At 37.8% G+C, this 26,244-nt stretch overlaps 1 protein-coding gene across 5 annotated transcripts in view; it reads left to right on the top strand.

Moving 5' to 3' along the window:
- The window catches only part of GRM5 (glutamate metabotropic receptor 5), a 246,533-nt gene extending 229,108 nt beyond the window's left edge, over positions 1-17,425 (top strand). For 3 of the 5 annotated variants that reach the window (XM_066175665.1, XM_066175667.1, XM_066175666.1), the window contains 2 exons: positions 583-681; positions 9,849-17,425. In XM_066175665.1, coding sequence (XP_066031762.1) covers positions 583-681; positions 9,849-10,671 — 922 coding nt within the window. In that variant the 3' untranslated portion in view covers positions 10,672-17,425. Of the gene's footprint in view, positions 1-582; positions 682-2,265; positions 3,498-9,848 lie in introns of those variants that run through there. The other 2 variants (XM_066175669.1, XM_066175668.1) reach the window with 2 other exon arrangements.
- Positions 17,426-26,244: the final 8,819 nt, after the last annotated feature.

The following is a 26,244-nucleotide window of genomic DNA, read 5'->3' as shown; positions in this document are numbered from 1 at the left end:
GATCTCAGTAAGTCATCTAACTTCTATTTGTTGTCAGTGGAGAGAGGAAGTCCCATTCATAAAATGAACTGTAAGACCACACAAATTTTACCCAACCAGTCCATTACACTGGTGCTTGCTTTGAAAAGTGGAACAAGCCACACATGTATTACAGGGATGTAGGATAAGGGAAATAAGTTAAGATTGAGAACATGGCCACCAGCTGATTTCCCACTGATTCTTAATTTATGTGTTGCTTTCCTTAAATATGTTTCTAACTGTTTTGGTCTAACTCCAAAAAATATTAAAGTGTTAGTATGTTATTTATTCTTTAAAACTATTTGGCTCCTCCTATGTAGAGGTACAGATATAGATATGCATAAAGAAAACTGTGAGCACCTGTCCTGCATAACCCTGTTTGCTTTAACACTGGTCTGGGGTCTTATGCAGATTTTCCACCACTCCCACAGCTGCTTTGCACTCTTCTCAACCACTGCCACAGTAACATCCATGTGCATGGCCCTTTGCACAGCAGCTGTCAAGGAAAGCTGAGCACACAATCACTTCTCTCTGTTTGCTCCTGTTGTTGTCGTGATTTATTAGGTACAAAGGCAGGAGACTGGCCCCCCCGCACAAGTCGGAAATAGAGTGTTTCACCCCAAAAGGGAGTATGGGGAATGGTGGGCGAGCTACAATGACCAGGTAAGCAAAGAGCAAGTGGCCTTAGGTCAGTGTGATATGTCTGTGAACAGAAGGAGCAGCCCTGGATAATTCCAGGCTAGATCCTCTGTCTGTAATTCCTGTGTTATCCCATAAAGTATGTTTAGAAATGAAAAAAAAAAAAAAAGAAAAAAGAAAAAAAGAAAAAAAAAAAAGAAAAAAAAAAAAAAAAAAAGAAAAAAAAAAAAAGACAACATGTTGCCACTGCTGATTTCTGTGTTCCATCTGACTACCAAAAAACCCCTGCACCATGTTCATTCCAGTGATCTCAACCACATGTCTTGTGTGATGTTGTTGTAAAATGGTGCTTTGGGGAGAAGAAATCTTACACCTGACTCATTAAGCCAGTCAGGCAGATGAAAAGGAGCAGCATTCGTACCTGGAGTAAGTGTAGGTCTGCTACATTTAGGGGTTATATTAAGTCTAACCAAAAGAACTTTATAAAAGGGCAGAGAAAAACTGATTGATGAAAACATATTCATTACAAAAATGTTGATTCTTCTCAATCAAAATATCTTATAGAAAAGTGCTGAGTATTACAGTAGTTTTAAGGAAAGGTTCTAAAGTAGTTTTAAATACAGTTTAAAGTATCTTTTTCATAACTTTCTTCATTTAATTTAATTCATATATTTATGTTGAATTTTTATCATTATATTTTACATGACATTAAGCACCAATGTTACAATTTAATAAATATCAGATACTAAATTTTTTTCAATGTTCCTGGGGTTAACTGCTTTAGTATGGCCATTTTGATGCTTTTCTATTGAAATATTTCAAACTACTTAATTCTGTGAAATACTTGGAGATTTCAGCAATTCTTCCTATTTTGAGTCCAGTCAGACTTCCAAAAGTTGAACTCTCCATTGGGACAGAAATTTTATTTCTCCATACGTGTTCTTTTATAAATTAATAAGCATATACATGCCAAAGATGGTTATACATCTTTCATAAAACAATGCTCTTAAGAAGCATAGTGTCATGGTGTTATGTTCTGCTAAGTGTAAGAACCATTTTACCATGTATTAAAAGATCTACTCATTCCTTATCAAGCCCTGCAGGATATTCATAAATGTTACCTTAGAGCACAGGGTGACCAAATTATACCATCACTCTTCCCAAGTGTTACATCCCTTGGGAAATTTTATCATTGCAGGAGGATGTTCAGTGAGACCCTTGCTGTGCTTTTTCCCTTGGGCAGAATTCACACACATACACAGGGCCATTAACACTCAAACCATATAGCACGTATCTGACACACCTGCAGTTAAAATACCATCAGAAATATTGATTGCTGAGTGTTGTACACAAAGTATATTTTTTTGTCAACTGGAATGGTTTCTTGTCTATGTGTCATCTGGATTTTTTTTTTCTTACATTGCATTGCCTTCAGAAATATTTATTACTCATTTAAAAGCTATCTGCAATTAATATATAATTGAACTTTGAAGAGAGGAAAAGTACACATAATTGTCTGACAACTGTATTTTGTTGTACAGTATTCAGCTCTGTTTTACCTGGTCATATATACACACTTGAAAAACTTCTTTTTTTATATCTTCACAGTGAAGAATCTGTTTGCATTCCAGACTCTAATCGATCTGAGTCAAGTAGAGAGGAGAAAAAGGTTCCTGTTAAAGAGGATGCCCTAACAGTCAAAAAGACTGGACGCTGTGTCAGTCTAATAGTTCCACAGCAAGACTGTCAGCTGCAAGACCTACTCAAACAGTTAAGAACACCTGCTGCTTAACAGAGAGTGCAATTGCATTTGATGGCTGTGTTTTGTTGTCTCCAGCCACAATGTCCTGGCCAATGGTCCTTGTCCAATTTTGTGAGCTCAGCAGAGCTGCCACTCTGAATAGCCTGGGAATCTCTCAGAGAAAACTCAGACATTGCAGGACAAAAAGTAGGTACCATTCTCGTGTCCCAGTAAGAATCAGACCAGTGCTAGAAGTCACTGAGATGAAGAGCAGATGGAAAAAGACATACAGGAGCCTGACCATCTGTGAATGCTATAAAAACTCATCATCTCCTGGGACAGAGGTCCCATGATACTGACCAAATCCCACTTACAGTCTTTCAGTCTAAATAATGTCATGCAAATCATACTGGGCAGTGTTGTTCAGCTAATGTCCTCAAATCCCTCGTGCAACATGATATTTGTGTTCCAACCCTAGTGTGGACATTTTCCACATCAGGGCCTAACAATCCCTTTATACTAGTATTACAAGTGGCTTTGGATTTTTCAAGACGAAAAATGACATAAAAAATAGAAGTAGTGGATACATTATGTGATGCCTTGTAAGGCTATTTCTGATTAGGGAAGTTATGACATTCTGCATCACCTGTGAGTATCATTCACATGTATATGATAAAATCAACCATGGAATGAGATGTTTTATGAAGATTTTACAAAGCAGGCATCACAGCATCATTTCTTTTGCATTTCTTGCATAATATATACATTTTTGATTTTATTAAATGCAATGAAAAAGAAACTGCTTAATAACTCACAGGAGCAATTTTTCCTGCTGATACATCTCATGTGCAAAAATACTTCTGTAATTATTTACCAGGCATGTAACATTCCATTTACATGTAAAATTCCTCCAATTGCATGCTCTTTGCAGAAGATAGAAGTCAAATCAACTCTTGACTTTGGAGATAGAAATGAGAGTAAATTTTTTTTGGTTGGTTGGTTGGTTTTTTGTTTCTGTGTGTGTGTTTTTTGTGTTTCCTTTTCTTGTGCACTGTTTGTACACTTGATTTCAGTACTAGGTAAGGTAGTGGTTTCTATTTTTCCCAGTTTCCATTCCATACCTTTAGCAATGAAAACAATGAAAAATTGTGTTGACCAAGTAATGCTGAAAACACCTTAAAGCATGTTCTGCATCAGGAAGCAGAACTCAGAGTTCAAGAGGTGTCATTTTCCTCTCTCTGTTCTGTGAATAGAATGCACCAGTGTAGCAGAGATATGATCAGAGGTGCTTGAAAGAGCATTTTTCAGACAAAAAGCATAACACAGCTCTAGTTACCCTAATTAACAATCACAATGAGGTCATGGTAGTAGAGGAAAGAAGATACATCTCATACAGAATCATTTTTGTATTTTGGACAAAGATCACTGATGTACTAGAAACGTTACATTCAGATACCAGACCCTCCATTTTCCAATCTAACCAGGCATGCTGCTGAAGTAGTTGCCAGAATTAGCATCACTGGTGGCTGCGCTGGGAGGTCACTGGCACAGGTTTTGTCCATCAACTCTCTCTCACTTTGTAGTTTCTTTCATACTAACATATTAAGATCACTCACATAAATGTCAGCTGAGATTTTCATGAGGAATGGCAGTATCAACAGATTACAATTTATGAAGTAATATAAATAATTGTTCTTGCGCTTCACAACAGAAAACTACTCTGAAGAATAATTGCAAAACATTGTTTATTTCTAGAACTCAGCACATGACAAATTTTTTTGCCCTATATCATTCTTTTCTGTTTTGTTGTCATTTATTTCCATAGAAAAAGCAGCATGAGATTAATTTTTACTAAATAACTTGAGTGATACATCACTAGCAGGTTATTTGCGTGTGGCAGAATTGTCTTTTACGTAGAGAAACAATTATATAGCCATGTAGAGGTTTTCTTAAAAGTTTTTAAAAACAGAAGGATAGCAACAACATAAAACATTCCAGTGGTAGAGTTGACCTAATTTAGACATCTTTGGTTCCGCATCCAGTTATCCAGATTGTCTTTTATTTCTGGGAGAAATTATGACTTGCTTCTTCATAGTTGTATACTGAAGTTCACCAATTCTACCATTTATTTCATTTCAGTGTTTTTAGCATGTTGCAAGGCACCTGCATTCTCCCAGGGATGAAGAACTCGGGTTGCTACAAGCAAAATAAATAATTATCTGAGATTGCAAGACAAGATGAAAGAAAATGCATATTTGCCCCTACTTGAATTTATCACAGGCACACACACACCATCCCTTATGAAGAATCAAGTTTTAATTAAGTCTACAGATAGCACACAAATCCCTTTCAGGCAGAGTAATTATATCATTGAGTCTTTAATAAGATTTCAGCAGAGGAGTCTAAAAGGAGAACAAGTTCTTACTATTTACTTCGAATAAAAAGAGTTCTCCTTGGCAGAAAGTTATATGGGCTGAGCCAAGCACAGAAGTTTATCCTGCTTATCACTGCCAGCTGCTTCTGGGGATAACACAGAAAGCCTTCTCCCTTAAAGACACAAGAAGTCTGCACAGTGTCGGAATTATACTTCAGCCATTGAAACATCTGGGCACAAATTGTTACCAATTGCAGTTCCATAAAATCTAGACCAGTGTCCTAAAATATGAACTTTCATTCATAGACTTTTAAATTTAAGAATTTGAAATCATTCCTTATTGTAGTCACATGAGGACAGATAGCAAATATATCATACATGTCTCCATCAAGTTATTGTCCAGTGTGTGTTTGCAGTTGTACCATTTCAAATTTGGAGTTAGATACCCTTATTAGTACGTGACATAGAACAAAAATTCCCTCACATGTTTATGGTTCCACTTATCTTTTGGTTTCCACTGCTGAATAATACTATGTAGCTAAGCATTCTAAGCTCTCTTTAAAAATAATGAATTCCATAATTTTAAACTGATTTTTTCCTAGTTCAGTCAAAGATATTAAGAGAAAAAGTGACTTATTTTCAAATTACATATGCTTTCAGTAACTGTTCCCAGTTCCAGTCCCTAAGCATCTAGCATCAGAATTAATTTTAGCAACTCTGGGTAATTAATGACAATGGCGCCCTTGTTAAAATATGAGAGCTTTCAGCTGCTATGTCTGTAAATTCTTCTTCCTGTTTTTCATTTCTTCTGCATTTTGAAGCACCTTACAAAACAAATTTGCTTCACTAACACCTGGCTAAAGAAACACTTGTGGCAGACCAATGCCTCATGGCATAAATAATCATACCATAGAGGAAAAAATACTGCAACAAACCTTCTACTACCTCAACCAAAAAAAAAGACAAAGTGATCCATTCTAGACAGTTAAAAACATATGTGTAAAGGGAGGAGGATTTTTTTTTACATTTAAATGTATGAAAAGCAGTTAATACCTCTCATGAACAGAAAAAAATCCTTAAAGACAAAACTCAAGTTTCTCTAAAGAGATTCATTAATGGGAAAAAATGAGAAACCAAACTAATTGGTATTCTGTCATCAAGTGGACAACTGTAGAAGAAATATTTGAAATATCAACTACTTCAAAAGTTCTCTGATTTATTCCAATTTCATTTCTTGTACATACTATGCAGGTCTAGCAGGCAGGGAAAAAGCAGTCTATCAAAATCAAAGCAGGTTTTAGTAAAGATGATGGAGAAATAATTACTGTCTGGTTCTCAGGAAATCTCTCTTGTGCATAAAGCTGAACTAATTAACCTCTAGCAAAAGAAATTAAAAAGAAAAAAATGTGCTAAAAAAGGCTTTGTTTAAAAAAAAAAAAAAAAAAAAAAGGAAAAAAAAGGAAAAAAAACCTAACATTTTGGTATCTCTGATTGAAGTCTGCAGCAGTCTCCTCTGCTCTATGCAGTGCAATGTGCCAGCAGAAGAGCAGACTAGGGCAGAAAAATCTGCATTCAGCCAAACTTTGTAGCGGAATTTCTTTGGGAGTTCAAAAGTGTAATTCTTCTGTTTTCAACTGATGGAGCTAAAATCTCTTTACAAGAAAAATCTAAAATTTCACTGTCCTAAAGTTTCCCATCATTGAAGAGTCAAGGAAGAGCTGGGCATAGTAAAACTAAACAATTCCATTCCTAGACGTCATACTCTCTGTCTGTGATTTATCTTTATTTCTCTATTTTTAAGTTGTGAGCATTGTGTGGTTTCCAGTTAACTTGACAGAGTACCACTCCATATGCAGTTAGAGCAGGGTCCTAAAGTATTATCACAGCAATTTATCCACAATCCAGTTTCATGCCAATATAAGAAAACAAGTGGTGCTCCTTTCACAGAAGCAATAAATGATTGCACACTTCAGTCCAGTGTTGACTTCTGAGTAAGTAGATGCAACATGATAAAGCATAGGATACATTTCCGACACCAAAATTCTTTAGCTATAGGGCTCACTCTTTACTGAAAAATTATAGAATTAAGAAGGTTGGAAAAGACCTCTGAGATCATCAAGTGCAACTGTAAGCCCAAGGTCACTATGTTCACCACCAAAACATTTCCCCAAGTGCCACATTCAAATGTGTTTTGAACACTTCCAGGGATGCTGATTCTACCACTTCCTTGGGCAGCCCATTCCAATGCCCCACCACCTGTTCAGTGAATGGTGTTTATGTCCTATTCCATTTTTAATATCAAGGAATTTGCAATGAATAATGGTCAAGGCTTTCAGACTTTTGCACAAAATTTTAATTAAACAGATACTGGGTCTCCTTTGGAGCCCTAGAATTAACATGAGAGGCACAAGCACAGATTGTTCTTGGGCAGAGTACAAAAGAAGTGAGTGTATCAGCCAAGACTGACCCAAACCCAAATGGAGATTCTCAGAGGCTGGTGACTTGCTTCACTGAAGATTTTACTGTTCACTATCTTAGCCAAGGGTTCAATGCAATCTCAGATTTCATCCCTTCCCTAGGTTCTTCAGCCTCATATCCCTCCTTAATTATTGTCTCCTTAACTGTGACCAGGGAGGGAGTTGCATGTTGCCTTCACAAACCCTTATAATCTGACCTTCAAGCCATGAAAATATCTACATGCATTTAGTACTCTTTTAAAGGGTTTGAACATCTGTACTAAGCCAGTGCTTGAAGTCAGGAGGGGTGCTAGAACATACCACTTTCTGTGGGCAAGTATTTCTATTTGCATTTACTAATCCTTCACGGTAATGGCATTTATTTCAACCCTGTGGCAGGCAGATCTGTCACAGGTTCTTCTAAGACCTCACCAGGAAGGCTTCTGTGACTGGATCTGGGTCCTCTCTTTCCACCTCATCAAAGTTACAAGTGCCGGATCATTCTCCCTCCAGGTCCAGGTCAAACACACCAGCACCTGGGACAAGGTCTCATAGTCATCATTCTGGAACTAGAGGCAAGGTCTCATCTGCCAAACAAACAAATTTCTGCTCATGCTGCTGTCACTGAGCTCCCACTGAGCTCAGGACTCAGCATGACCAGTGAGCCAGGGCTCTCAAACAGTTCTCAACACCCACGGAGTGTGTGTTGCATGGAAACAAGTGCATGGTCCACAGAGGGAACAGTTTTACTCTTCAGGACATTAGTGCCAGCTCCTACTCAGTCCAGAACTGGGCTCACAGAGATTCAAACACTCAAAGTGAGCAGTGCTACAGGACAGAGTTTGCTTTTCCTCCTTACTCTGGTTGCGGTACAGCAGATGGAAGGGATTGTCTGAACAGCCAGGTAGAAGCCATCAGCTGTTTTGCCTGGCATTTTGGGGGTAGGGGCCAAACAGCCAACTTCCAAGACAATATCCTGGTGACCATTGCAGCAAAGAGGTCTACCCACATGTACTTATACACATAATTTCCCAGTCCTCCCTCTCTTAAAGTACCCATTGTCTTACATTGTGTTTGTCTACTGGATTCTGTCATGCTGTTTTTGAAGGGGAAATACGTTGGCATGTGTTGTGTTACATGACCTATCGCAATTTCATGTAACGTAACCACAGATGTGAACCCAACAGGAGGCTTGGTTTTACACTCAGCATGCAATTTCTTTTTTTTTTTTTTTTTGATGTCCAGAAGAGCTATTAAATTTATAGTTTGAGGGAAGCCTCCACATGAAGGCTGGTATAAAGTCATCTGTATTTAGTAAAGTATGTGCTTTGCAAACTGTTATGCTGCAGGCTATCATGTGAGGATATATATTGCAAATCTAAAAAGCAAACAAAAAACAAATTTGCAATAATCTGCCTGGGTCTCCAATGCTCTTTTAAAAAATCCTAAATGGCTATAGCAAGTGTTTTGGAAACCAAAGCAAATTGTCTAAAGTTTTGACGCATTTTATATATAAATCATGTTTATTTGTATGTGTAGCCTGTTTTTCCTGTTGACATCATTTCAGAGTCATTGTCTGTTTCAGCCAAGAAGTATTTCTAATATCTTCCTTATTTCCAAGAACTATATGTTAATGTATGTGCGAACACCAGCTCAAGGGCCACAGCTGGTTTTTTCTTAGGTATCAAGAGGTGACAAACAAGTAACTTTGATAAGATCATGACAGGATCTAAAGAGAATTTACCCTAAGAGGACTTGTTTTGCAGAAAAGTGGAGCAAAATGTTTATTGCTGTCTCCAAAGTCATGCTACCATGAGGAGCTGCTTGTATAGTCTGTCTGGTATTTCTTTCCTACTAGGAACAGAGTTACATTCTCTGAGCTGACCTGCAATTTGAAAAAAAAAATATATTTCTTTAATTTAGTGGCAGGGAGCTAGCCAAGTACCTTGATGAAGAAGTTGCCCGTTACCTACAACCAGTACAGCCCCTTTCTGTGAATTGCTCCAATGCTTCCAAATAGTGGGACATAAACATCCCCAGCCTTAACAGATTTCACTTCTTCATCTCCCAGTCTACAATCCCTGCCTCATACCAGGAATCCATGTTCAGAACACTATACCAAGCTCCTTACCACTGAAAGCTCCCAGGCCAGTCCACACACATGCCCCTGCACTCCAGCCAGTCCAAGTCTCTCATTCTCTTCAAGCATTTAATTCTTCCTCCCTCCTCTGTGCATCATTCAGTCCCACAGGCCCCCTTCCTGACACCAGTCCAACAGAAGGGAAGCCATCAAGCTGCTCTCTCCCCCAGGATAGACAGTGCCTATGTCCCAAGGGCCTCAACAGAGGGGTCAGCAGTGGCCATGAACTAGCACAGGATGGGTGATGGCTGGGTGCACAACTGGCCTGTGAAACGAGATGACACACAGTTTGTTTTCCTAGAACATACAGATGTACACATGATAGATATAGATATATTGCAATAAAGAGATATAGTTGAAATTAGAATCAGCTTTATGGTGAATATAAACTCTGAAATACCATATACCCTTGATATAGGTACAGCAAGTATATTTTTAACTTTGTTGCAAGTTACCATCTTATCTCATTTGTGCTTACAGCTCTAATGGGAAATCCGTTTCCTGGGCTCAGAACGAGAAAAGCAGCCGAGGAGCACACCTTTGGCAGCGGTTGTCAGTCCACATCAACAAAAAAGAGAACCACAACCAAACTGCAGTGATCAAGCCTTTTTCTAAAAGCACAGATAGTAGCCGACACAGTAGCAGTGCTACATTTCCCGAGGCTAGTGCCAAAACGCTTTATGACGTTTCAGAAGCTGAAGAGCAATACCCAGCTCAGTACCGACCACAGACTCCCTCACCAATCAGCACTTTGAGCCACAGAACTGCCTCTGTCAGCCGAACAGAAGATGAAGCCCCTACCTTCCAGTCAGAGCCTCCTCAGCGGAGTAGCTCCTCTCAAGGCTCCATCATGGAGCAGATCAGTAGTGTTGTTACTCGCTTCACAGCCAATATCAGTGAGCTGAACTCTATGATGCTTTCAACACCTACTCCAGGGACAATGGGGACTGCTCCTCTCTGCTCTTCATACCTGATTCCACGGGAAATCCAGCTCCCTACAACAATGACCACGCTTGCAGAGATCCAACCGCTTCCTGCCATTGAAGTCAATGGCGCTTCGCAGCCTGCTAGGAAACCTTCAAACGACAGCATCAAAGAAGGCACTTCAGAGACCCCAACAGCCAAGCAAGACCTGGAGGAGTTGGTGGCTTTAACTCCTCCTTCTCCTTTTAGAGACTCCATCGATTCTGGAAGTGCATCTCCCAGCTCTCCAGCTTCTGAATCAGCTCTCTGTATCCCGTCCTCCCCCAAATTCGACACGCTCCTCATCAGAGATTATACTCAAAGTTCTTCTTCTCTGTGAATGTAGTTCAAGATGACGTTGGATCTCAACAACAACAAGCAAGTAGTGAGGAGACAGCCAAGTCTTCAAGATCTCCAGTGTTTACGCAGACAGAGTGAGAGGTATTGGGTCATCTTGTGAGAAATGGAAGGGAACAAGAGGAATCACTTGAGAGGTGGAAACATCAGATTAATTATGCTGATTTAAAGACAAAATGACTCTTGGCAGATTATCGTGGCCTTAAACAAACATGGGCTTTTCAGAAACACTGAATCTATTTTTGAGGGCTTATAAGGAGTCTGTTAATCCAGTTACATACCAAGTGCTTTGCTTTAGTATTACAATGAACTGTGTGTACAATATAGGGAATGGGGGGAACTAGATTGTAAACAACTGTACAATGGTTTGTTTGTTTACTCTGATCCCTAAACCCAGAAGTGAACCTTGATCTTTTATCAAGAATAGAAGACCAAACGTTGAATGTACATTTTCTAACAGACTCAAATCTGGGACCAACCTGTCAAACTTTCTCTCTTTTTTTTTTTTTCTATGAAGATCTCAAAAAGCAGTAATATATGTTCAAAAACTATGAAACTTTTTGCTGAAGAATATTGTGTCTGTGATACGTTACACGTGGATAACACTAAGCTGAGGCTTTGCAGTGAGTGACTGCAATATGGAGGGCTTTACAAGTGACTTCTCAACCTACACATTTGTTTATGAAATTCTCTTCTATCAGTATCAAAAGTTCGATTTGTTAACATTGGATTCACCTTCACAACGACAAACCCCAAGGAAGATTTCCTGACTATTTCACCATGTTGCCAACTAATAACGAAGTAGCAAAAAATATTTTCTGGAGTACTGTTTTGTAATTCCCTTATCAGGGCAAGTTATTGAGAAGAATATTCTCTTTCTAGCAGCACTACCAAGCTATATTATAGCTGCACTCCCTACTGAAATTAACACATTTTTATGGGCATCCTCATGATAATGTTACCACTTAAAATATTTACTCAGATTCTCATCTTTGCTTGTAACAAACAGGTAAACGCCCTAAGGATTTTCTCCATCCTTTAAATGACAGAATTCTAGGAGACTAATTTGGATTATGACGAATGCTAACTGTCAGTGGGAAAGGTTGTCATAATCATAATTAATATATATATATATATATATATAGGGAAAAAACCCTGTGTCAAAGTCTGCTTAGAGGTGATTAAGCTACTCTTAAATAAGCAAAAATTTTAAACTTTGTTTCGCTGCTGATGCCTTGCAGCTATGAACAGAGACGAAAAATTACATTCAAAGCAATACAGAGTAAAGGTTAAAACAAAGAAGACTTAATGAGATATGAACCAACAGAATCTTTGTTTCTTAGCAACTGACAGAAGAAACAAGGGGATTCCTCAAATTTTTTTTTTTCTTATATCAAGGTAGAACAATTTAGTGCACTTCATACTGTCACAGCACTTTTTTAAATACAGGCAGGGAAGAGTTTTAAAGTTTGAATAGTAGCTAAATAATTTTTGATAGGTGTAGTTACATAGAACTTGTAAGTCGGACCCTAAACGCACACTGTATTGGCTCTCTTCTTCATGACATAGCTGTCCTCAGGTGCCAAACTTTTATGGGTTTGTTTTATTTTAATGAAGGATAGCATGATGTGATGAGTAATGTACTTCAATTCAAAGTTGAGTTGATGTAGCCTTATATAGAAGACAGCCTCAAGGAAGGGAGCCTTGAAATAAGGCTGCTATATTTTATTTTCAAAATCTTTAGATCTTGTTTCTTCGAAGATAACAAATATTTTGTAATCAAAATTCATACCTCCTTTTTCTCCCCCATGTTCAAAATAAATATTTGATCAAACAAGTAAAAGATGAAAGCACACTCACATATTTTAGCAGAGAGCATTTTCTATTCCTTTGGGATGCTTATTTCACTATTATGTGTTGCACCCCAATTTGCTGCTCAACAACATTTAAGAACGAAAAGTAATAGATGACTGAATCCAGACCAGCACCTCACAGAGATACTCTAGTGACTCTAGAGCCAGGCAATGTTATCCAATTGCAGTCTGGGCATGCTTGTCTTGTCAGGTACAGTCATTTATCAGCTTTGCCTATAGCATGAACAGGCAGGTCACAAAACAGCTCTACTCCAGAAGGCAGATCCCTACACTAAGGCATGACTGAAGGTCCTTGTTGCCCATACGCAGTTCTTGCCTCCTTGCACGAGTGATCAGCACAGACCTAGTTCTGTGCAGCTGCACGGTTCCCAGACTAGAGCTCAGTTTTGCCCTCTTGTTTCACAGTACTAGCATGTCTCATCATTCCCTAGCAGTCCATGTCTTCAGGCGAAAGCATCCTCTGTCACAGGTTACAACCCACATTTAAGAGAGAAGCATGCCCAATCAGTCTGTGATAGAAACATTCTTATTAGGGGAGTTTAGACCACTTAAATGTTGTTTGTGGAAGACTTATATGGTAATATTTGTCTCCCATCAGTGCAATATTGTTTTAATATAAACACAGTGTACTGAGATAATTAATGTGAATTTCAAAGGGATTACTATTACTACCTGTTCTCTTATACTTCAAAGTATTGACCAATATTCTTACAAGAACATCGTCCACCTTGATCTTTCCCAAGCATTTTAGGTCTCCTGTAGTCTTTTCTTATGTAGGTGGACAATTAATATAATTCTATTCCTGCTGAAATCTGTGGGTTTCACTGCACTGAGAAATAATCAGCAGTGGAAATGAGGATTATACAGACAAACAAAACCTTTCCTTAAATACAAAACTAGTAAAAAGGAGTGAAAAATAGGAACTGTCAAGCTCAGTATAAATATACCTCTTCTGCTCTCAAACTGCACCATCCTGGCCATAGCTATTGCTCAGAGCTTCCTGACAATGTTCATGTATATTGTCATGACAATATGGGTATGAGGGTGCACCATGTGCCCTGGATGCATGTTTTAAGAGCCTAAAACCCAAATGTTGTGCAACTCAAATTTTTAAAAGTTTTGTTTACTCTTACTTTCAGTGGAGTCATGTATCTTTTGTGTATCTATCAGCCACAGCACAAATTTTATATGCACAAGGAACCATGGATGAACCCCGCTGAGATAGTACCCTCTTGGAGTCAGTCTATCTTTAATGAAACATAGGCAACCTTAGAGGCATTTAAAAAAGGCAGAATCCACTTTATTGTGCAGACTGGAGTGCATTAACGTCATCTTTTTATTATGTGTTTGAATTTCAACAAAGGGGGGAAAGGTTTTGTGGAGAAGAAGGCAAAAATGGTGCAATGCCTGTAGTAATAATCCAAATGAGCCCAATGAGAGATTTGCAAGACTGGAAAGTTCCTTGGGAGAAGCCGATAGGTTTGACATAAGAGAAGAAAAAATATGAATGACAGACATGATGACTTCATTATGCCGTTTGTATGCAAGTCTCTGTTTAGGACATCAATATAGAGTGGTAAGGGTTTTCAGACATAAATGCAAAAGTTACAATCATGAACACTTTTCAATCTAACTAAAGAATGTGCAAGTACCAACTGAATGGCTTAAAATTTGCCTTCCAATTTAGTGCTGCTGCCACAAAGGGAATTAAAGAATTTGAAACTACTGTCATTCTTGACCACAGGGACCTCAAAAAAATCTCTTATTTCTTTTGTGCTTGAGGCCAACCCGAAAGAGTGATGGTGTAATCACCTCTGGATCTGTGCATTTGAAATAAAGTGAGTCACTCTGGCAGGCCAGTTGGGAAGAAGTCTTTGCAATACTAAAGAACTGTATTTTTAAATTGTCTCTGAAAAATGATTGCATGACTTTGAAGATGTGCTTCCCTGTACTTCTATCTGAACATTTGGTGCCTAGACTCATGCAGATACCTTAGACCAGATATTTTTAGACCACAGTCCACAAATCACTTGTTGATGTTTCATGGGAGCCTGGTTGATCACAAGGTGCTGGCTTCTTCCATTTATTTCCAGATACAAAAGTGCGATAAAAACTAAATGCTAATTAAAAAACTGCTATAAGTTCTAAAAGAAAAAAAAAAGTTATGTTAGTTTGCTTGGATGTTTATTCAGTTGCTGTGTTTGTAAAAAGAAAACTTTTGTTAAAAACAGAGAGTAAGATATCAAAAGAGAGTAAAAGGGAAGGTCAATCCATGACTCTTGCTCTGGATAGCGGAGTTCCCCTGCTAATGCTTTCTTTATTGTGCAAGATCAAACTGAAAGACAGCATAGCTGTGGGTGTAAGTTCTGTGAAGAAAAGTGTGCAACCTTGTTATTCTGCTTAATACATCGTTTATGAGGTGAGAGGATAAAAGATGACAGCAACAGACAGCAAAAAAAGAGTCAGTTCCTTAGGGAAATCCGAGGACTATACTCAGGACTAATAATGTGACCATGAATTTTTTATTGTATTGGAGACCAGTGTCAGGGCTGACACCTAAAAAAAGACTTTGGAGTCTAAATTAAGTATTTCAGTAGAATTTAATACCTACATTTTTAAACTCAATATTAAAACAACTATTCAAAATCCCCCTTACTCCAGCATCTATCACAGTATGTTTGTGTGTGCTCAAAACAAACCTGATCATCAGACATCTAAGGGTCTTTGTACCTAACTCATGTTAAAACCCATCAGGGATGCAGAAAGCACGGGTTCCTAGGTTAAATCCCTGCATATCCCACAAGAGAATACACAGAATGCATAGTACAGATTCCTCGCTGTAAAGTGCTCTAATGACTCAGTGTTGGGATACCCTCTGTTCATTTCCCTAAGGTAATGAGGATGGGATGGGAACAAATTCAAGAGCACTGCAGTGAAAAAGGAACAGTGCAACCTGATAAGACACACGCTGAATAAAATTAGACATCATATATGACCATTTAATATAAAATACTTTAAAAATCTTTGTAGCAGAGACAAGGTATTTTAACTCCAAAGAAGTGGAGGCAACCTTTTGTCTGTGCTGCATATTGTCTAAAAAAAATTAAATGCTTCCCTGAAAAGTGTTTAAGCGACAGGAGCGAAGGATGTGCCCTTAGATAACTTTTTATCTGAAGAAATCTTGTCTTCCATCTGAAGTTCTCAGACCACATCATGGAAAGAAGAGATTGAGTCTCCTTGGATAGGTGCAGGAATTAAATTTGAGGTTCCTACTTCTCTGAGACTGTAGAGAAAGGAACCCATTTCATTTTCCTCCAGCCACCTTTTACAAAGGTGACCTGGCCCATCTTTGAAACAAAATGTATAGTTGTCTCCAAAAATTGATCCTAGCGGAAAATTAGCGTTTTCTGCACATTGCATTTCCATACTGGCTCAAATAGAGTATTCCTAAACATGTCTTTCCTTGTTGTATTGCTTTCTTGGGCACTAACTCTTCTCACAAACTCCGCAGGAAGGTTAGATATTTAACAAAAGGTCCTGACCTCCACACTAGAGCAAAAAAACCTATGTATTACACTGAATAATTTCAAGGGTGCTGAAGTCCTTTGTTGACAATGGCCCTCAATCTATTGGAGTCAATGGAATCATTCCAGATTAATATCTGTATAAAGACAATCAAAGTTGGATAGTGGCCACTGAAGTCTAGATTTTGACTATTTGTTCTGCAGAGAATGAGAAAGACAGGATATTCTTCCCACTCTCTTTTGAATCAAACAGCAGATGGATTTTATTAGGTTCATTCCTGAAGCTAGGCTTGGTGCATAGGTGCTTCCTACCATTCATCTTTATCAGTCCTACTCTATCTGGTATCCCAGTGAAGAAGTCATCCTCTAACTAAATGTGGTAAGGGATGGGAGTGAACATGTTGAAAAACACCCAAGCAGTCACAGTTTTCTGGCAGTTTAATGAATCTCCAAAAATGAAGTCAGTACTCTCCATGAACAAAAGAAAATCATTCATCTGCTACCCATTTCAGTGTGCACTTCACTTAGTATAGACTGAAGTTGAACTGCCTGAATTCACTTTTTTTTTTGGTTTGTAATTATATCCTCAGTTCAAATCTCCCCAGTTGCCATTTACAATTTTATGCTGTGAAAAGGAAAAGATATACAGGCCAGTGAAGCATAAAGGTAAGTAGGAAATTCATCTGGGTGATGAATTGATGTATATGGCTGGTTTTGTCTCACCTGAGCAATGACAGTACTAACAAACAATAAACATTAAGTCACTCCGATCTGCCAAATGGGAACAAATATACTATGTATATTACATGTACTATTAGGATTATATGGCAGCTGCTGGTGGTATTTGTAATTAGAAATCTATATAGAATATAGATGTTTTAGAGAGATGGTGCCAATTCCAAAAGATTTATGTGGGCTACAAGTGCTTGTAATTATTTTTTTTAATTTGCTAATAACTTATGAAGAACTGGTTTCAAACATTCTGTGACCGTTTGTTCTTTTTTATGTTGTTGCTGCTTATACTATTAAAACATAGAGAATGTAAAGTTATTATTTTGATGTGAAATGAAAATGATTTTTCATAAAATTTAACATTTTTATCAGCTTTGGTTTGCTTTCTACCTGTACAAATGTAATTTATTTTAGCATTGAAGGATACACTTGCTTGTTTCAAAATTGTCTACATCATGTTATAATTGGTGTTTATGTAGAGTCAGGTACTTTTTGAACAGTATTAAAAAGAATCTGTGATATGACTGAAAACTGGATTGTTTTTTTCTCCAAAACACTTACAGCTATGTTTTCAGTGCATTTTTCTACAAACCAGGTATGTCTATACATAAACCCTTGAATTATAATCTTTTTCTCTCTTTTACTCCTCCCTCTCTGTTGCTTTAAAGGATTAATTTAGCATTAATGGTATCATAGTTATATAACATTCTAGTATTGTTTGATCTTTGTCTTTTGAAGCACACACAATCTCATTGATGAGGTTTATATAGATTTGAGAGAAAACAGTAAAATAATCTAGTCTTTAGCAACAGAAGATGAAATTGTTCAACTTGGAATCATATACCAAAATATTATTTGCATAGAAGTTGCAAGAAACTACTTTACTCCTACAATTGTAGATTCACATCTAATCTTGAACTGGAAAAAAAAAAAATTAGAGAAAACTTTTTATATCCTTTAACAATTTGGTTTCTAGGGTTCTGTCTTTGTGACCACTAGGAATAAATGTTTTTCCTCAGGTCTGGCTACATTCTGTTTCCAGCCAATAGATTTTGTTATACCTTCCCTGCTAAATGCTAAAAACAAACAAACAAATAAACAAACGAACAACCCCCGTCCACCAGCAAAGTCACTACTCAATAAACTCCAACACATGCAAAAAAGCAACCAAAAGACGCCCACAAAACCAAACAAAAAACCCCCACCCAACCAACCACACAGCAATAAACCCCACAGAACAAAGCCAACTTTCTAGCTTGGAAATCTCTTTCCCATTCCAAAATCTGGGATTTGTAATAGTCTTAATATTCTTACATAGACTGGCATGAATTAGGAAGAATTACACTGCATGCAGTGAAATGCAGAATATGAACTGCAGCACTCAGATGAAAAACTTATACACATGATTTTTTTAAGCACATCTCTTGAGATACTGCTGAATCAATTTATTTTCTGTTGACAAATTAAGGGGAATAATACACAACACAATGGCAGGTAAAGTGCCCAACTCCAGCTAAAAAACAACGTAAATTCACATCATGTCTTTGAACCACCTAAAACTCTACATCCCAAAGTAAATTCTTTCAGCGTAGAAATCCACAGCAACTGATTCAGTGAAATATACTGCTTTAGGTGAAGAATATTTTACCAAAAGAAGCATTGCAGCTACATTGAAATTTGAAGATAAGGACTTTGAAAACCCTACGCTACATCTTGTTTCATTGCAGAATATTTTAAAAGCAGTCTCTGGAACACTAGATCAAATTTGTTTCATTTGAAAGAACAGTTAATTTATGCCTTGCTCTGTTACCACCTCTCAGCCCTTTTTCTTCTAAGTTTCTGTAACCACTACAGAATGATGACATTTAGAAACTAATAAAATCATCTAAACTAACAAATCTCATTCCAGATTAAATCACAAATCAATGTTTACACTGATTAAAAAGAGAGGGGTGCAATTCCACAAAACGTCTTCAGAAATATCAGGGCAATTAGTAATGAGAAAAGCAAAAGGTCAATTTCTTTAAAATTTTAGAGTCCAATTTCTCTGTCTGTCTGGAGCTTTATCTTTCTTTCACGTTTGGTCCACAATTGCTATTTGATACCAGAGAAGCCTTACTGCCAGTACTGTCCTCCTCAGCTAAACTAATACATGGACTGGGTGCTCCTTTCCTTCTCATGTCCTCAGTCCACACACAGAACATTGGGAAAAGGGCTGGAATTTTAAGAACTACAATCCCCCTTTGTGCCTGCTCAGGGACTATTTAAGAAATTTGTTTTCCTATTGTATGAGTTTTAGACCAAATCACAGTGGAATCCATGAGGCATTTATTACTGCAAAAGAAATGGATGAGCTTTCCTTTACATGTACAGAGAGATTTGTGGTGTATCTACATTTTTTTCAGGGGAGTAGTTTCAAATCACCATCTGCTTTTATTTGTTTGTTCGTAAACCAGGTCTTACAATTTAGTCAATTTTTTAGATTAAAACAAAGCAATCAGCATGCTCACTATGATTTCGTTTAACAGGGATTCAAAACTTACCTCCGCATAACTTATTATATTTAACTTCTTCCCAAAGATCAGCAAATGAAAACATTTACATATGTGTCATAGAATCACATAATTTTTTATTTTGCAAAAAGTCCTCTAGTATCATCAAGTCCAAATATTAACCCAGAATTGCGAAGTCCACCAGTAAATCTTACCTCCTTGTCCCACATCCATGTGTATTTTATAACATTCCAGGGATGATGATTCCACCACATCCTGAGCAGCCTGTTCCAACGCTTGAAATGTGTTCACAAGTATATGAGGAGCGAGACATCAGATTTGTTCTTCTTTGGTGAGGTGAGGAGTAGGCTCAAGTGCTTGTCACATGATTGGCGTGGTGTGTTACACACACACTGTGGGCTGGTCCCTGGCTCTCAGGACAGTAATTCCCTGAACCTGGTTCTTCTCTACTGATCACCTTCTGCCTAAGCCACTCCTGAGGTGCTCCAGAGTTTCCATTTTGAATACCCTTAAAGGTGTGTGTAAGCACCAAGGATGTCACTTGAATCTCACCTTAAAAATCACTTTGGACTGATATTTAACTAACTGTGTAGACACACCACTGATGAACCCAGAGAGGCAGATGCCAAGAGGATATGGAAGCCTAAAAATCTCAGTCTAAGACTGGGAGGATAAGATTTACTTCCAAGTAGAAGATGAACACTGATGGGGACACCAAATTATAGGGGTCAATGTCAAGCTTACGAAAGAAATGCCAGTGAGGCAAAATATGAAAAGGAGATGTCCTGTATCTATGTAGAAAGAATGAAAACAGCATATAGAGTATTGAGATAAACTGAGGAAGACAAATAAGGGAAAGTACACCGAAACAAAAAATTCAAGACTGTATTAGAAGTGAGATATTACTGGAGGAGTAACCATGAAACTGTGAATTTAGGAAGCAATTAAAAGGCCAACACAACTCTGGAGCCCCACCTGAAAGTAGATCAGTCAAAAGTGCTAAGTATCACATTGGGATTAAGCAGACTTTATGGATGGGAGAGCAGTAAAGAGCAGGAAAGAAATAATGTAAAGATGTTATTGAGGTCACTGGATTTCCATGCCAGCGTCATACCGAAATCCCATCAACAGTTATAAACTGTGTGAAATGACATTATTTCCTGATAGATTATTTTGTCCCATTTCCTCTTCTGAGTCTTTATTTGATAACCAGAAAGATGCTGAATATTTAGATATTTGGTAAAGGAAAATCTGGCACCAAGTGAGTGCAGCAGAACTGAAAAAAACAAGGACCTGTCATGCTCTTTGGTAAGACAAGACTGGCCAGCACTGCCCCCATGTGACTACCAAATATCAGAGAGTGTTCATCCAAACAGGATTCACCAATCATCTTAGAGCAATATAACAGAGTGCCTTGACTTGTGCTACTTACAGTTTATCCCAGCTGCCTTGCAAGTAGCCCTGGGAGGCTTGGTCCATTAGGTCACAGAATACCAGTCTTCTTGATTGCACTGCTGCTCCAGCAGCAAACTGCATCTGCTCAGGATAGGGAAAAGCACAACAATAGCCCAGTTATAACACAACATTCATTAATGAATTAAAGCTCCCAATAACAAATGACAATTCACAGCTGAACACAGCTACAGAGAACTCGCGTCTGCTGCAAAAACCCACAGAAATGAAGGGGAGCTCACTGGGCAATGACAGCTTTAATTCAGACCGAAAGGTGCACGTTTCTTGTACTACACAGCAAAACTCTGCCTGTAGCTTTGTTAGAACAGTCTGAATGCCAAAGGAAAGGAAAGGAGTCATATAAAATCACATAGAAAATTCCAGCACTGCTGCTTCAGATTACATGAAAATATAGGAATTACCTTTGCCTCTACTATACCTCAGTTATGTGAATGACAGACCATGGAATAGTGAGTTTATAATTTCTTCATTATCCTTTCACTACCCCAATCATACAAAAAATACACAACCCAGTAACTGACTGGGAGTGTTTGGTCATCTCACACTGCATCGACAGCAGCTGTCTTCCAAATAGATTGGGAGATACAAGCAATGCATCAGTGCTGGCTGAGAGGGAACATGAATCCAACTGAAGGAAGGAAAACATGTCTTAGAAAACAAGGTAAAAAAGAGATTCTGATTATAGCAATATCAACCCTGAATACTTTCACTGAAAATACTGGTGATGAGTGTGAATGAGACTTACGAGTGTGTAGCAGATCAGAGTCTGAGGCTGTGTCAGGATGGTTGGCAGTGTAATACCTCACAATTTTTTTTCTTAGTATGTTTCTATAGCACAATTTTTCCAAAGACTGTGCATCTTTTGTTTACTAGAATTATTTTTCCCAGCTTCTATATTTGATTATTTTCAGTTTTCTTGGCTTTGAATTCCCCCTAAAAGTTATCTACAAAAATCACGGTGACTGAATTCCACTAAAAATCCCATTAAACCTTCTACTTGCATTATTTTAATCAATCCTTGGTAATTTTGTGTTATTATGGCCCATACTGGTTACTTTTTTATTAAGCAAAACCACAGAAAAACAATTCCCAGCTCTAATTAAGCGAATGGGAATTCAGCCATAGAACTACTTAACCAATGAGTAAGCCTGGAGTTCATTGTTAAGCCCTCTCCATGCTGGAGCTGGTAACAGCCCATGTGCATCAGCAGGGGCACAGTTCCTGGCCAATAACTGCTGAAGGGGGTAATTTTCTGCAGATTGCATGTTCACAAAAATACAGCTCCTGACTAGAGCTAGACTTCCTCCTGACTAATACACTGTTTTATTCTGCACCAATTATCTTTAATACAGTTTGCTGGGAGAGTAAGTTCACTAGAATAATCAAAGATTACTTCATGCCAGTCAATCTCTGTGTCAGGAAATGTTCCCATTAATCTTAAATTTACTAGAATAGACTGGATATAAAGCTATGCTCTCTGTTTCAGAACTTACTTACACTTGAAACATGAAAAGAATCAGGATAGAACACTAAGTGTTCAACACAATTGGAACAAAAATGAATGATCACTCTCTTGTCAAAATCTTTCTCAATTAAACAAATTTCATGTCTCATCTCTTCTGTCCTGTGGGAAAGAGGGGAAGAGCTCCAACGCAGGACTTTTTACTGCAGCTGCTGGGACATAAAATCACAGTCACCAGTACAAAAATTGAATGACAGTGTTTTCATCACAGTTTTCAGGTTGTGGGAGGGATTTTAGCTGGGTTAAAGACATATTAATAACTCCTACTACCCCTGGCTCACTCATAAACACATACTTCCCTATATTTTACATGCTTTTTTTCACTGGGGGTTTTGGTACACAACTAGTCAATATGGTATTTTATGCAGCCTTCACCAAACAACCATGGCTAGTCTTACAGCACTTTGTGTTTTCCAAAGTTGTCATTTATGCAAACACTAGAATTGACCTTTTTTAATTTATGATTTTTTTTTTTTTACACTAGACAGCAGTGAAAATATTCCATTTGTTCACTGCCCTTTGTTTTCCTATCTCTCTTGACAATTTCTTACCAGAGCAGACTGGTACCTCTGATGCTGTATTTCTACAGCCAGTCATCTCACACTGCACAGCACCCAACAGGCAAAGGATGTGACCTATACTCAGAACCCAGGGTTTTTTCCTCCACCCACACATCAAACAAAAAGGCCCAGAATAGATCAGATGTAATTATGGTTTGTGTGACAAGGTTTCATTCTTCAAACATTCCAGTTTGTTAGTTATTGATTCAGACAGATGACAATAACATTTCTGATATTCAAAGCCACTGTGATACTATCTATAACAACAGAGTTTGGTATTTTCAGTGGCTGCTTGTATCTGTATCTCTGAATCATTCTTTGTAAAAATATATTTGCATGAGTAGATAGATACAAAAAGTGGATTTGTATCTCATGACAAAGTAGTAGAGTTTTTAAAAGGACTGTTTCCTTGGTTTAGTAGTATTTTAGTACTTTTGTCTTCACAAAGTTCCCTCAGTCATAAGGATGGAAAAGATAACAGGGTTTAGCTCATTTCTCTGCAAGATTACTTCACCACTAACAGCAATACACAGAGCTCCTAAGTGGTAAAATGTACTCTTTCAAACATTCTTTCCTGAACTCAAAGCTATATCGCAAGTTTAAAGTAGGTACATGGTCTGCTATACATGCCAAAATAACACAACTCAGCAAGCTGATTGGTGCATGACAACCCCCCAGAAAGCAGAACAAATAAATTTCTTTATTTCTAGCATTTCTTTTAACAAGAAAAAAAAATAAAACCCTTTCTTTAAATATTCAACATTATGGAAAGCCAAAAAATAAGCTGGCAAAGAGGAACCAAGTTCCAAATTACTGTCTGCTAAAAGGAAGACTTCTGTTCCACCATAAAAGAGACCAAAACATGAGGAAAATGTATGACTAAAGTGTGATATGTAACTTCTGCCTTTCTAATTCCATTAGCTGTGTTTCTGCTTCTAAAAATGGCTATAACATTTTGATCTGCACTGATCTAGTTAGCACTACAAAATCTGAGTGAAGACAAGGCAGTGATAGCACTTTATGTGCTGCAGCACACTGAGGTCAGTCCATGGTGGATAATAGAAGGTTAACCCTGAACACATGCTGTGAGCCACCCCTCATACCTCTCACTCAGTGGGATTTAGCTAATTATTTATATGACTTGTAAAAAGACAGCCTTGTTCAGTAATGGGTGAGGATTTAATGGTCAGCTTAAAAGGTCTGAAACCATCTCATCCATCCTACTTCCTCAGCACAACTACATTCAGCTTTGTCTCCCCTGGTAAAGTTTCTGACCCAGTGCAATAAATCTTATTGCTAGAACCTTAGTTTTGTCATTTCTACACTTCCTTTCTCAACTGCCACTAGGTTAAGTATTTGGAGAGAGGAAAAAAAAAAAAAAAAAAAAAAAGGGCCTGTAAAGAAAAACATCTTCGCAAAGCTCTAAAAACGTCTTTGCAAAGCTCTTCCTGAGGGTTTTATTTCTGAATAGGGTTAAGTACTATTTTTCTTCTGTCTAGCACAATCCTACTTCCAAATGTCAAAAATCCCTTTGGTGAAACGAGAATGGTGCTGGCTGTCAGCTCTGTGGATTTTACTGTCTTGCCACATCAGAGATAATCTTATTATTTCTTCCTTGAACTTGCTTCATAAGGATAAAGAAAATGAAAAGCAATAAACCAAGAAATATAAAAATGAAATTAAATGCACAACACATTATGGAGTAGAGAAACTTGCAAATATCAGCAATTTTTCAGGTGATACATTTCCGTCTAACCTGCTAAAGTCTTTTTATGCCTTTTTACTTATTGGATGATCATGAGGTTCAGCATCTCCTCTGTGTTTCCATCAAACCTCTAATGAGATACAAGACTGTAAGTTATTTCCCCCAAATCCTTTACAAAGTCTATGCAGAAGAAAGAATTTAATCCATCCCAAATTTTAGGCAGCACACTTAAAATCTCTTCTCTAACCCAAATAAATCAATAACACTTTGGCTCTTTCTGGTTGCTTGGACCCTGCTATCACTGAATGCCCTACTAAAGGAGGAGATTTTTTTTCCCATTACACACTTCTAGAGTTGGCAATTTAAACTTTACAAAGGAATACAGCAAAATCCTGTTAAAAAGACTATATCCTGATCAGCAGCTATTATGTCTCCCTTTCACCCCCTTTTAGCTACTGTGATTGGTTCTGCATACTGGAAATACTGCCATTACCATTTCACAATTGAATAAATACTCCAGTTTCAATGCAAACACATATATGGGTAGTTGAATCCTGGTAGATGTATTGTTTATCCATAGAATCATAGAAGTATTTAGTTTGGAAAAGAAATCTAAGATCATCAAGTCCTAAAATTAACCCAGCACTGCCAAGCCCACTACTTAAACCATGTGTGTAAGTGCCCCATCCATATGTTTTTTGAACACTTCCAGGCACGGTGATTCTACCATTTTCCTGGGCAGCCTGTTTCAAATTCTGATTCCCCCTTTGACTGAAGAAATTTTTCCTAACACCCAATCTAGACCTCTCCTGGCAGAACTTGAGGCCATTTATTTCCTGTTTTCCTATCACTCATTACTTGCAATAAGAGACTGACCTCCACCTCACTACAAGTTCCTTTCAAGTATTTGTGGAGAGCAGTAAGGTTGCACCTACCATTATTCATCTATGTACTTTTATTAGGTGTCATCTAAATGGTCCAGAAATTCAAATCCTAAAAACCAAACTTCTAAAAACTTTGTACATTGTCCTTCATGTCTATCATGCTCAAGATTATTCACCTCAGAAGACATTGCTAGTTATTATATGTTTTTCAGAGTGAATTAGAATATTTCTGTACAGCATCATATTGTGCCCCCCTCTTTTTCCCCTGCATCTATGAAGTTATTACTGGCAAATGTAGACTGCTGTAAGAATTGCTGCCCCTTTTCAAATTGCATCAGCCACACAGACTTAATGGACGATGTTTCAGCAGAGTGGGTGGGTAGCAAACCACACAGAGCTATTTAGCATTCAGGGAGTCTTTTCTTTCCTTCTTGTGTAAAACTGTTGCTTAAGCCTCTGCAGTGATCAGGAAGCAAGGGCCACTGGAACTTGTTTAGCCTGTCTCTCTGGTACATGGGAAAAAACTTCAGAAAGGCCAGTGTAACAAAAAGATTACTTCACAGTTCTCCACACAGCTGCTAATGCAGCAGAATGGGGCAAAGAAATCAAACAAAATTTAAAATGAAATAAAAATAAAAAGGACTGCTGAGAAGTAAACCATCCCCACTGAAGAAATACAAGATATAATGCTGTTCTGTTGACATTCTTTGTTCTCATCCATGACACTTATCAGGGAGACACTGAATTGAGTTTGTAACTAGAGGAAATG

The sequence above is a fragment of the Chamaea fasciata genome, unplaced genomic scaffold (genome assembly GCF_029207755.1).
Source record: "Chamaea fasciata isolate MVZ Bird 193981 ecotype frontalis unplaced genomic scaffold, bChaFas1.0.hap1 SCAF_2, whole genome shotgun sequence".
NCBI lineage: Eukaryota > Metazoa > Chordata > Aves > Passeriformes > Sylviidae > Chamaea > Chamaea fasciata.
This window is presented reverse-complemented; position numbering and strand designations above follow the sequence as displayed.